General features: G+C 39.5%; 1 protein-coding gene across 4 annotated transcripts in view; it reads right to left on the bottom strand.

Annotated features, from left to right (window-relative positions):
- VPS13A (vacuolar protein sorting 13 homolog A) overlaps window positions 1-11,990 on the bottom strand; it is a 116,411-nt gene extending 104,421 nt beyond the window's left edge. For all 4 annotated transcript variants that reach the window (XM_068926777.1, XM_068926776.1, XM_068926779.1 and 1 more), the window contains exons 1-5: window positions 11,774-11,990; window positions 2,342-2,385; window positions 1,705-1,747; window positions 584-679; window positions 210-311 (exon numbers count right to left, since the gene is read on the bottom strand). In XM_068926777.1, the coding sequence (XP_068782878.1) occupies window positions 210-311; window positions 584-679; window positions 1,705-1,747; window positions 2,342-2,385; window positions 11,774-11,873 (385 nt within the window). In that variant the 5' untranslated portion in view covers window positions 11,874-11,990. The remainder of the gene's footprint in view (window positions 1-209; window positions 312-583; window positions 680-1,704; window positions 1,748-2,341; window positions 2,386-11,773) is intronic.
- Window positions 11,991-12,207: the final 217 nt, after the last annotated feature.

The following is a 12,207-nucleotide window of genomic DNA, read 5'->3' as shown; positions in this document are numbered from 1 at the left end:
CAAAATTCATCAGCTACTAGAACTACTAATCGAGATGCTTTTGCAAGGTTGTAACAACTTTCCAAAGGGAGTTAGATTCTGTAACTAATAGCTTAAAATATCAAGAGGAGAACATGAATCTGAAACCATTGAAGTGGAAAACCTAGCCTTATTTTTTTTTAAAATGTAGAAAAAACGGGACCACCTCTATTAGCTTTTCCCACTCTTACCTTGGTCAGCTATTTTCTGCTTTGCTTCCTCTATCCTTTGCAGTTCTCTTTGTCTTGCTTCTAAGAGCTGTCTAGCTTCTTTTTCAGCATCATATTTTATGCCTAAATACACAATGTAAAAAAATTAAGACCTTACACATTGGAAGATGCTGTTTCCCCTTTTTAATCTAAAGTAATTCTTTTCACATTTTATTAGTAGGCATCTAACAGCCAAATACTAGACTAAATCTAAACTACCAGAAGACCCCCTATTTCCCATTATCTACTTGGATTTGGTGAGAGCATCTCCTAGCAACAAAGCTAATGAAAGCAGTATCAACTGATTACAGAGACTTCTGAAATCCCATCAAACTATACTCACTAAATTAACTTACTGGCTGTGGGCACGATAAGCAAATAAACTCCATCAAGAACTGCCTCAACAGGTTGAGTATAAAGATTTTGCCATGGAATCTGCAGGTTAAGTTGACCTACAAATGCAAAAGAAAAAGGTTAAGCTAAACAATTAAATAATTGACTGAAAAAAAAGATGCAATATTAGAAAGATAGTTGAAATTAACAACAAAATTGTTGAATTGAATAACTGAATTATTATATCAGACAAAAAATACATGCATCTGAGGGTCTGGCGTCCTTTGGGTTTTTTGTTTGTTTTACACAGCTCATAAATGAACGTTAGGCAAGTTTTTCCAAGAGCAGAACTAGTAAGTCTACAGTTCCTCTCCTTACTGCCTTGAACCATATTCCTTCTTCCTAACAGCCTCTCCTTCCTTCCATATCCGCTGCAATACCCTCATAAACAAGAGCAGCATGGGCAGCTCATACGTAATCGGCCAGCTAAACACTGCCAAACCCAGAATTTTTAAAACACGAAACTTTCCTTCTTGTTCTGTGGAGGAGGTCACAATAATATGTCTGCAAGCACAGGGAAAGTTGGATCCTGAGGTAACAATGTCTCTCACTCTTCATATAAGCGCCAGTTTTAATAAACTGAGAGATGACAGTCACATAAAATAAACACTTTCAGGGAAATAAAATGTCTTTAGATTTACTGTCTTGCTTTAAGAAATGATTTTTACATAACAGTCAACACGTACTGCAAAAAAATTTTGATATGTGCAAAAAAAAGAGGAAGGAGGATAAACAGCAAAGTGGGAGTCAATACCATACTGAGTCTTGCTAAAATGACAGAAGAGATCCAGTACTACTCAGTTTTAAAATTTTGCTGTGCTGGATTCTTTTCTTGCTAGGAATGAAGTGATTAACAAGTCTCCCATATATTTAAACCTTACCATCTTAGCTCTAGGAAAGAAGCATCTTCAAACAATTATTTACAGTTGTTTCAGACAAAAAAAACTTCAGAATATACAAAACATGCAAATCAAGAAAATTAGAAAAATTACTTGCTTAGGACACCTAAGGCCACCAGCAAAGAAAAGAAGTATATTTATTAATTCCTGCATTACTGACACACGTATTACAAAATATAACTTACTAATATGTCCTGCTTTAACTTTAAATGGCACATCCAGCTGACTCTGAAAGAAAGTGTTTTAGAATATTTAATCTCATTTCAGCCACTTGTGATTTTTTTCCCAAATAAGGAGGAAAAAAGAAAGACAACTTTAACATATAATTTACCCCTTAACCGCCAAAAAACACCATTGAATATAATGCAACAAGATAGATTTTGGTAATTCACTTAGACTGTTAAGCAAGGCTAGGCTAAACACGTTCCCAACAGCAAGCTTCACCTTCATAACCTATAGAGAAAGGAAGGTTTTCCGGTATTATTTTTGACCTCAATACATTCCTTTAGCAATTAATGAGAGTTTTTTCCTTTTGAAAAACATGCTAAGTGAAGCCCATATACAACTTCATCTACAATCTCAAATTCATCAGACAATCCGAACAAAACTGTAATTATGCTTGTATATGAATATGAAGAATCAAGGCCTTAGCACTTTAAATTGACTCTTCCAACTCACTGCTTCTAGAGCAGAAAAAAGCAGTAAGTTTTTATTTAAAAGGTTGCGTACTCTAAGATAGGAAAGAAAAGAGCAAGTACAGCCCAATATGTTGTCCAAGAGTCAGTTTTTGCAACAGTGTTATTTTTGTTTTCATTCACTTACCAGTGCATTTTCTTTTATTTCAAGATTCTTCAGCGCTACGGCTCCTAAAAGGCAAGAGACCAATAGGTAAAACTAAAATCCAGCAAGTCAGTAGTGGCGCATGTTAAACATCTCGAGGTCTGAATTAGTGCTCTTTGACCTGTGCTTCTCTGAGTCTTTGGGGTGGAAGGTACCCACACATTACACAAAATAGCCATGAAGGATGATTAAGAATACAATGTTCACGTATGCTACACAACAATCTCCCTTTGCGTCTTTCCTATGCAATTTGCATGAGTGGGGGAAAAAAACTGAGATTCCACAAAGTAAAAAGGTTGGAAATGACTGCCACGTTTTATAAGAAGCCATCTGAAATTAAAAGCTTGCTGCTTTTTCCTTAGCTTTCTGCTTCCTATGCTTGAAAGACTATAAGCCATGCTACAATATTACATTTCCAGCAACTATTTAGCACTAAAGAAAATCTTGCACTTGCAAGTTATGGTAAAACTGCTGTAAACCAGCTGCCTCAGAAAAGGTCAATCTGACACAGTAAGAAAAACGTTCTGTAGTCCTACTGCTAGCACCAGTTAGAGCAGTGATGGGATACTTCTGAGGAAAAAAAATTGGCATAAAAATAGCCACACTTAATCATTAACTCCTTCTGTTTTCATGCCAGCTAACAATATACTACCTTAAAATTATCAAAATTCGTTCAATTAAACACACTACACATTTATACTAAATGTCCTATTTGTCTGTAGGCCAGCGAGATGCTGAACACTGAAACTGAGTCCTATATGGAATCCTCTGCAGTTGATTAAATTGCTGACCAGCAGCGAATTAGATGAATGTCAAGTTTTATTATTTCAACTCCTCAGACCTCACCCTCCAGGAAGTCTGAATCTTGACTGACCTGTTCCTAGAACAACTCCGCTAAACAAATACTTGCCTTTCACTTAGCATCTGTTTACAAGCTTACAGAGAGTTCATGGGAAGCATTACAGTAAATCTAATTGTCAAATATCTCAACAACAAATTCAGCATCCTGTAAACATAGAAGATTTTATTTTCAAGATCGCATCACAAACTTGATATTAGAACCAAACAGGTAACTCATTACTTAAAAACATACATATAATTTGAAGCAATGGCTTCTGCAAATTCTACAAGAAGGACTGAACACCTGCAATGATTACCGTCAAATTACTTGCATACTGTTAAAACATGCACATGAAACAGATACCTGATATAGCTGAACAGCGGTATAAATCAGATTTAGGAAACCAGAAGCGGATTACAGGCCTGGAAAGGCTCATAACTTCAGATTGTAAATGCAGATTTGATTGACTAAATAATTTGCTCCTTTGGGGGACCCAAGTGAGAAATGAGGAGTCCTATGGAAAGACAGGAGCTCCAAGAGGAAGAGATAATCTTGCAGTCATGCAGCCCTGACGGCATTGGATTACTGTTAAAAAGTACCATCGAGTCTGAGGAATAGGACTCTAATTTCAAAAAATGTATTCCTTCAAAGAGTTGACCCAAGTTACTGAATTGCTATTGAAAAACTGTTTAGGTAAAATTAACACCCATCTTGTGGTAATCAAAGTACTGTAAGGTTTCGAATGATTTAATCTATTCATCTCAACAATTTATAAACAGTTTGAGGTAGCATACTACACCTCTGCCACGTGCTGCTATCAACTTCTCCTCAAGAGAAATACTATATGCAGAGGACTGGTTTCGAGAGCTAGTGGCTCTGCTTTTAAACTTTACAGCATACAGATTGACAGGAATATTAGGAAAGAAAAAGCCAAAGAAAGCATTCCCAGCAGCAGTATAATAACAGTGGTCTTTCTACGCCATGCCAAAGTCAAAGTATTTATTCACTGTTGGAGTCCATTCCACTCAAAATTTATTCCCTAACAAAGCTGATCCCATACAGATAGCTTTAATACTCATGACAGAAAGCTCCACTATGTGAGAGAGGGGGGAAAAAACAAACGTGTGCCTCCACCTTCTCTGAAAAGACATGGCTAATTGTATTCATGGTAAGTAATTCTAATGGTATACAGCGTAAGGGTTCAGGTTTGTAATCAAATTACCACAGCTTAAATTTTTGTATGTCAGTTGAGCAATGGTAAATGTTCACTGGCATGTTCTAAGTCTACATCACACATGAGGTAATTTAACCGGGTCTAGTTTCTTTGGTTTCCACTGTGCATCAAGTAAAATTATCTTGCATTTATTGAGGGCGTAGAATACACCACATTTCAGCTGAGGCACAGTAACTTAAGCTGTAATAATTTGACAGTCCTAATGCTTCTAAAAGCAAGGTATCACAAAGTCAGCAAGGATTATTATCTCAAGCACTTACAAAAAATATTTTGTGATGGAGAAGTATAGCTCATTTTACCCAAGCACATCACGTGGGCACAGAACACAAACAGCATCAACACTGTAAACATGATGGTTTTGACAAGTCTGTGTAAAAAGCTGGGATGGGGAAGGACTACTGAAATAATTCTTTGTTATTTTTCACCCTTTTCTTGTATTTACAGTTTTATGATTCACAAGTTTAAAGCTTTTACTCAAAAACATTAGACATAAATTAATAAAACTGCAATCATCTCCAATTTTAATGTAAACTTACTGAAAACACATTCACTAAAATACCCTTGTTCACTTACTAACAGTTAAGCAAACAGTTTACTTACTACTTCCCAAACCCTGCTTAGCTGAAGGCATGAGCATACTGAATTGACCATCAAAGCATACAAAAGGCTACTGAAGCACTGTTTTATACATTTATGTATCCTTTGGTTTGTCTACATCTGAGAGAGAAAGAGCGCACAAGGAGGACTATCACTAAAGAGTCTTACAATTAAACCTGAACTGTTTCAAAAGTTACCACCCCTCAGCTGACATCTAATTAGCATTCTAATTTGAGATATCATAACTGACCCTATCAGTATTCCCTTTCACTGCAAAAAGTTACTCTCCGTCACAGTCAGCTATTTCATTTGTCATTAAACTGCAAGTGAAATTGCACTATCCCCTGCATGCTCTGCTACAAACATTAAGTTGCCCTCACAAACACAGGCAGGGAAACAAGGGAACAAACATCTGCTATAGACTATAATATGGCTACTGAACTTTATTGTCTTGGAGCACTGCAAATGGATTTTAACTGCAAAGATTTCAAAATACATCAAGGGTGGTTTTTTTTATTGCTTTAGAGTTGTGTGTGTTTGTTTTGTTTTGTTTTGTTTTGTTTTTGGGGGGGGGGGGGGGACGGGGACTGAAGACAGAAATGCACCTGGATAAAATCCTGTTTGATGAGTAAGAAACCTGTCCAAATGAGCCAGTTGCATATACAGAAAATAGTATATGTAGGAGTTGGAGCTGTGTAATTACCTAGCTTTAAACATGTAGGCTTACAGCCAAAGCAGTAATAAAAGCCAAAATGTTTATAAATACCTGTAGTACAGTCTAGGGTTTATTTAGGCTACAAATGAAGGAAATTTTTAGCTTTACTGACATCTGGATAGTGTAACTAATTTAACAGAATCAAACATTTGTCAACATTCTGGAATAAAAGGTTTATAGTTTTAATTTTATACACTCAAAATAGCTGTTAGAATTTGAGTGCATGACTGAACATCTACAGCCAAAGATGTTGCTCACAGAGATGTAGGAAGTAAGATATATGTGGCAAACTACTTCACGAAAAAGGCCTAACTGAAATTCTGTTAGAGATGTCAGTAAAAATTAAAGGGTGGGGGGAATTAATCCACACAGAAAGGCTAGCGTTTTAACCTAAGGATTCATCATATCTCTGCTGTCCTTGTAAATAAAGGGTATGATAGGAGGAAGCTACAGAAAAATGTATGAAAGAAAAGATGCTAGGCATCAGAAACTGAAAACACCTCAGCTGATATCTGACCAGTACCCAACACTCTTGCTCACATATTGTACCATAATTTCTGCTTTTTAGCAACAGTATTACATTACTGATTTGAGTTCAGCTTGTGATTCCCTTTCATCGCTTTCTACAAACTGCTGCCTTGCCACTCATTTTCTGTCTGTGTTTGTGCTGTTAATTATTCCTATCTAAGCATCCCTTCTGGAGACAAGCTGAAAGCCAAATCAAAGGATTTGAGTGTCCACCAACTACCTCATCTATTGACGTCTGTTGTAAGATAGCTCACAAAAAACAGCACGAACTACTAGATATTCTTCCTCCCTCAGTCAGTTCAAATGACTTTACTAATATGTAGGAGGATGCTCGTATCTGCTATAGTGTAGACATAGAACTTTCCAGCTGCCTACATAAAAGCAGCATCAAGTCGCTGCCAAGACTTGGGCACTTGCTTCTCTCCCCAACATCTCCTTCTAGATCCTCTGACCCTCACGGTGTCAAAGAACAAATGAAAGCAAATTAGGGCCTAAAGAAAAGTTTCTTAAAACATTGTGGAATCCCCATTGATATCCAACCAAATGTCCAATCACTCGACTCCTTTAATTTTGTCCTAAATATAGTCTGTTTATTACCAATTTAGTTTCCATCGATAAGATGAAAATGTTGTCAATATAGCCTCTACAATAGCTCTCCGTGAGGGATGGGGAGAATCACTTGTTTCAGTAACTACCCTGGCCCGGAGTCTGTGCCTTGTATCTTCCTTGTGAACTATCTGCCTCAAATTATCTCTAATTCAGGTGTGCCTGTACATACTGTATTCACATCTTCCCTTAGCATCTATCAGACATCTATCTGATCAACTTTTCAGCAACCACCCTAGAAAGGGGGGAAACTGAAAATTCTCCTTGACAATTCACCGTCACAATACAGTACAAGGTGCTTCATATACAATACGAAGGACTACCACATCCAGTAAATGCATAGCTGTATTTTGGGTATGTATACCTGTTATTTATTTAAGTTTAAGCAATCACTGAACACTTCCTATTTCAAGAGAATGGTCTAGTTAACACTGAAAGAGATAAAGCACTGTGCTCTTTAAGACATTTCAGAATTGTGTTATGTTTGCTGCAGCTGTATACTTTATTGCTTAAAACCAAATGCCACCAGCAGCAACAGAGTACCAAATAGTACAATGTTTTCCAGGTTGCCAAAGATATATCAATGTTCGTATTTTTGGGACTTCTGCGTCAGGGATGGCAGAACATTGATGAGAAGAGGGTGGCTGGACCACAGAGGCCCTGCTTTTCTGTAACGGAATCAGTCGCCAATTCAAAGCAGCAACCCACACTGTAGCTTCCTTAGAACAGCCAGCACAGTAAAGAACGCTTGCTCTGTGTTTTGAAAACCATTTTCAAATTGTTTCATCTCCTTTCCACTTGTTCTTTGCAAACACATCACAAGACACTTATGGAACAAGAAACAAATTCTCTTATTCAAAGGGATTCTCTTACTCATGATCGAGGTCCATCAGATTAATCTTAACAGAAAAATTGTGATCCACTGTTACTCGCAGGTATTTTTAAAGACGGCCTGAATGACCTATGACAGCTCTCTTTCTAAAGGATAAGGTATGTAAAGGAAGCAGTCTTGCATTAGAACAATAGGTGTAGCTGGAAAAAGTAGGTAAGAAGTGCTTGGCTGCCCACAGACTTGTGTCAAATATCTGCCTGGATAGTCCAACTAGCATAGCTGCCCTAACAACAAACCATGTTAAGCAAGATATGCTTGAGACATTATCTAGCAAGTAGGTGTGCCAAGTCAACAAGAATTAGGTATCTTAGAGCACAGTTTAGAGAGTCGAATGAAGACACTGAACGAAAAGTTATTTAGACTGAGTCAAAAGAAAACAGTAGCCTCATGGACTTTGGTGAAACAACTGTTTGCTCTCTTTGTTTCTAGAAACCTCACCTGCATGGTCCATTGTTTCCTCAAAGATAACAGTTAACATCTTAGATTGCTTCAGACATGTATTCATGTAAAACTGTATTAGATCTAGAACATTTGAAAATATCTAACTTATCTAAATACTCATCTAACCTGCTTTTCTAAGCTAGGTTCTTACACGTTCATTAATGTATCCCACTGAAATTAACTGTTTAAGTGAAGACCAGAACAAGAAGAGGATTGAAACACTGACCTTCTCAGCATATCCATTCAATAGTTTTCCTTCGCAGCCGCTTAAAAGATCAACTTTTTTATTTGGCCTCATACTAATGAAGTTCTTAATGAGCATGTTTTTTTTTCTCTGTTACATTTTTATATGAGCCTTGGCCTTTTCAATGTTGGCCTTGCATGTTCAAATTACCTTTTCATATTTATAGTTTGACCTACTCTCTAGTTTCTGTATCGTCTAAAGATTTCAGGTCACTGAGCTCTTCCTTGCAATTCAGCCAAGACTCTTTTTTAGAATTTCCAATCTTTCTTTAACAGTGAGACAGTTTGCATTTTTATCCTTCAATGTGAGGTTTCTTCTGAACAAAAAAACCCGTATTTTATAACATTACTAAAGTAATGGTACCCTGTACATGTATTTTATTAGGAGCAGTTATATAACTTTACAGCATAGACTGCATGTATGCTTTCGTATGACATACTGAATTCTCTCATCATACACAACTGAAGTGAAAGTTAAGCATGTTCATTAATATAGTTTCCTCTTCTGTAAATTTGGAAACTTCATAAAGTTTCAAACTACAAACCACTCACAGCAGGTTATCAGCCTTAATCTAAACAGGCTAGCTATAAAATACCACAAGTTGGACATAATTTGTTAGCACAGCGTCTAAAAAACTCCCTTGGGTATTTAATCACTCGGGGAGAAAGAATACCTAATTTTTAAAATGTAAGATATGCATATATAGCAACTGCGCAGTACGCTGAAGCATTCGGAAAGCATTGGCCATTTGTTATGACAGAACAACTTTGCTGTTAATCACTGCTTAAATATTTGAAATTAGGTTGTCTTAAATCCCTTAAGACTACACTATTCATGTTGAATTTAAACAAGTTTATCATGGCACGTACACAAGACTGAAATGTATTAAACAAAATATTACGACAAAGAACTGCACCGTTTTTCTAAAACTAAGAGAGACAGTCAGACAGATGGAATGAATCCATGAAGGTTGTTCCACAATAGTAATTTAGGAAACCAAAAAAATGAACACATTAAGATATCAGGTACCCTGCAACAGTAGGGATTTACTAATCATTGAAGGCCTCCATATAAACATAGTAGCAACCTTTCCATTCAATGAATGTATGTTTTAGGTCCTTCAAGATCTTTGGAATGAAAGAAATATTGCAGATGTACACACCATTAAATACAGTTTAAGGTGCATACACAAGGGAAAGCACGATGCAGCGGACCATCAGAAATGGTCCCTTCAACAGATGATGCTTTAACAGTGTTGCACTGCAGTTCTGGGAACTTCAGAACAAGACATAGCTTCATATACCAGCTCCCATGCCAATGCAAGTATACAAACTGTAAAGAGAAAAACTAATTTCATTCCAGAACAAAGGCACTGTACTGAGGAAGAAGGCATTTTCATATAAAGAAAAAATGCTCTAAAGCCTCTGAAATATTAGAACTATTTAAAAGGAAAATGATAAAAAAAATCACTTTTATAAAGTCCAAAAAATCAATACTCCGAAGTAAAAATTATTGATACCTATTTATTTAAAAAAGCAAGGGAGCACACAAGCTCTTTATCTGTTAAGAATTAATTGCCTCATACAAGCATAAGCCGTCGGGAGAAACCTCAAATGATCTACAGAGCAGGAAAAATATAAGCTTTTAACTTTTTGTAACATATAACGGTTGTCCATAACTTTTATAGGACGTTCTATATTTTAGGTTAAATATTTTGCTTGCCTTCCCTGAATATAAAGAAATTGTAAGGGATGACTCTGGAACTATTGAGTTCACAAATCAAACAATTAGTTTCATCAGTTCTTTCAAGTAAGATGCAAATAACCCCTAAAAATACGCTATTTGTGGCCCTAATGCTAGAGACAAAGGATTAATACTTTCTCTCTAGCAGTTACATGTGTGGTTGCAATTTTAAGACTCTGTACGGAGACAGAACTTTGCAGAGATCCCACAAACACCTTGACTCTCTGAAGGAAGATGACTGCACAGATGAAACCAAAGACAGCATCTTGGAAAATAAAAGAATGAATAAAAAATGTCCAAGCTGCAAAAAATTTCAGAAGCTTCCAGAATCTAATTCAAGCTATAATACCTAAGAAAGGAAATCTAAGTAAGGAATAGCTTAAGGATGCTAGCTTCACATCTACAGACATACAAACACACAAGTAAGAGGACTTCAGCTCTTTGCTTTTGCTAATACTGCAGACACCTGGAAAACACAATTACCTCTCTGTAAAAGCGGGGCACACATCTGTCAATTTTATGTTTTAGTTACTTTATGCTATCCTAACCTTTCCCACATATACCAGAAGGAAAGATCTTAATTGCTGCTTTCTCCTACAGACGTTACTGAATGAATCCCAAAGCAGCACATTTAATCAGAATACCTTCCTCCTTTCAGAACTTGGATGCTAATTTATTTTTACATACTATTGCTCACTTCACCTAGGACAAGGAGGAGTTGGCCAAAGCATTTGGAAACACCTAACCATACTCTGCGAAAAGTCTGTTTCTAGTCCTGATTCTTTAATGCAAAAGATGAAAAATAAGAACTATTCTAGGCTTACACACTACAGCACCAAAAAGAAACAACGCTTTTGTACAGCACTGCTGCTTGCAGGTGAGGCTGTGCACTTCCACCAGCATGGCACTGACATGGAAACGCTGTCCAAACCTGAAGCGTTGTCTGTTTAGTTTCTCACTCCCGGGCAAAGAAAAGTCAATAAAGGCAGTTCAGCTTCACATTCATTTCAAGACAAACTGGGCTCTCAGTTCTGCGCCTAGAGCGGTTTCCAGCTCTCTGGGCAGTCTGCAGGAAACTTTCTGTGAGTGCTAAGCACCACACTCGATCTCAGTATCCACAAGCTTCCTCGCCAAATGAAGTCTGGAGGCAAAATAAGCCAGTAAGAACAGCTTAATAACGGATAAATAAAACCCAAAGAAATAGATATACACCTCAAAAAAAAAAATTTTTTTTTTTACACCATCGCCCGCGCCGGCCTCCGCACCACCCTCCCTCCCTCCCTCCCTCCCTTCCCCCCCAGCACCTCCCCCCCGCGGGGGCAGCGCCGCAGCAGCCGCCCGCCCCGCCCCCACCACTATTTTTAAGTCGCCGGCAGCGCGGAGCAGGTGGAGCAGCGACCGAGCTGCCGGGCACCGAGCCCAGGCCGGCGGCGGGGCCCGGCCCGGCCCGGCCGGTCCGACTGGACTCGCCGGCGCTGCGGCCGCCGCCCCAGGGTGGCGCCGAGCCCGCGGGCCGCGGCGGGGGGGGGGAGGGGAAGGGAAGGAGGAGGCGGCGGCGGCGGCAGCTCGTTACCTCCCCAGATGCCCAGCTTGAGCTGGGAGCTGTCCAGGTTCACCACGTAGTCGCCGAGGAACCGGTTCAGGACGTCCACGACCAGCGACTCGAACACCATCCTGCCGCCGCAGCCCCCCAGCAGAGCAGAGCAGAGCAGCGCGCAGCCCCGCGCCGCGCCACACAAACTGCGGCGGCGCCGCCCGCCTCACCGCCCGCCTCACCGCGCCCCGCCCCCTCCCGCGAGACGCAGGCGCGCCCCCCCCCCCCCCCCCCCCCGCAGGCGGAGCGCCGGCTGACGGCCCGGCGCGCGCTCCCCGCCACCTGTGGCGCAGGCGCGCTGGGCTGGTGCCCGCGCGCGGCCGGCTGCTGGGCCCGCTGGGGGCGGGCGGGTGCCCGCGCAGCCCTGGCGGCGGGTGGGTGGGGGTCGCTGAGGCGGTTGGCCGTGGTCGTTA

The sequence above is a fragment of the Struthio camelus genome, chromosome Z, assembly GCF_040807025.1.
Source record: "Struthio camelus isolate bStrCam1 chromosome Z, bStrCam1.hap1, whole genome shotgun sequence".
NCBI classification, from domain to species: Eukaryota; Metazoa; Chordata; class Aves; order Struthioniformes; family Struthionidae; genus Struthio; species Struthio camelus.
This window is presented reverse-complemented; position numbering and strand designations above follow the sequence as displayed.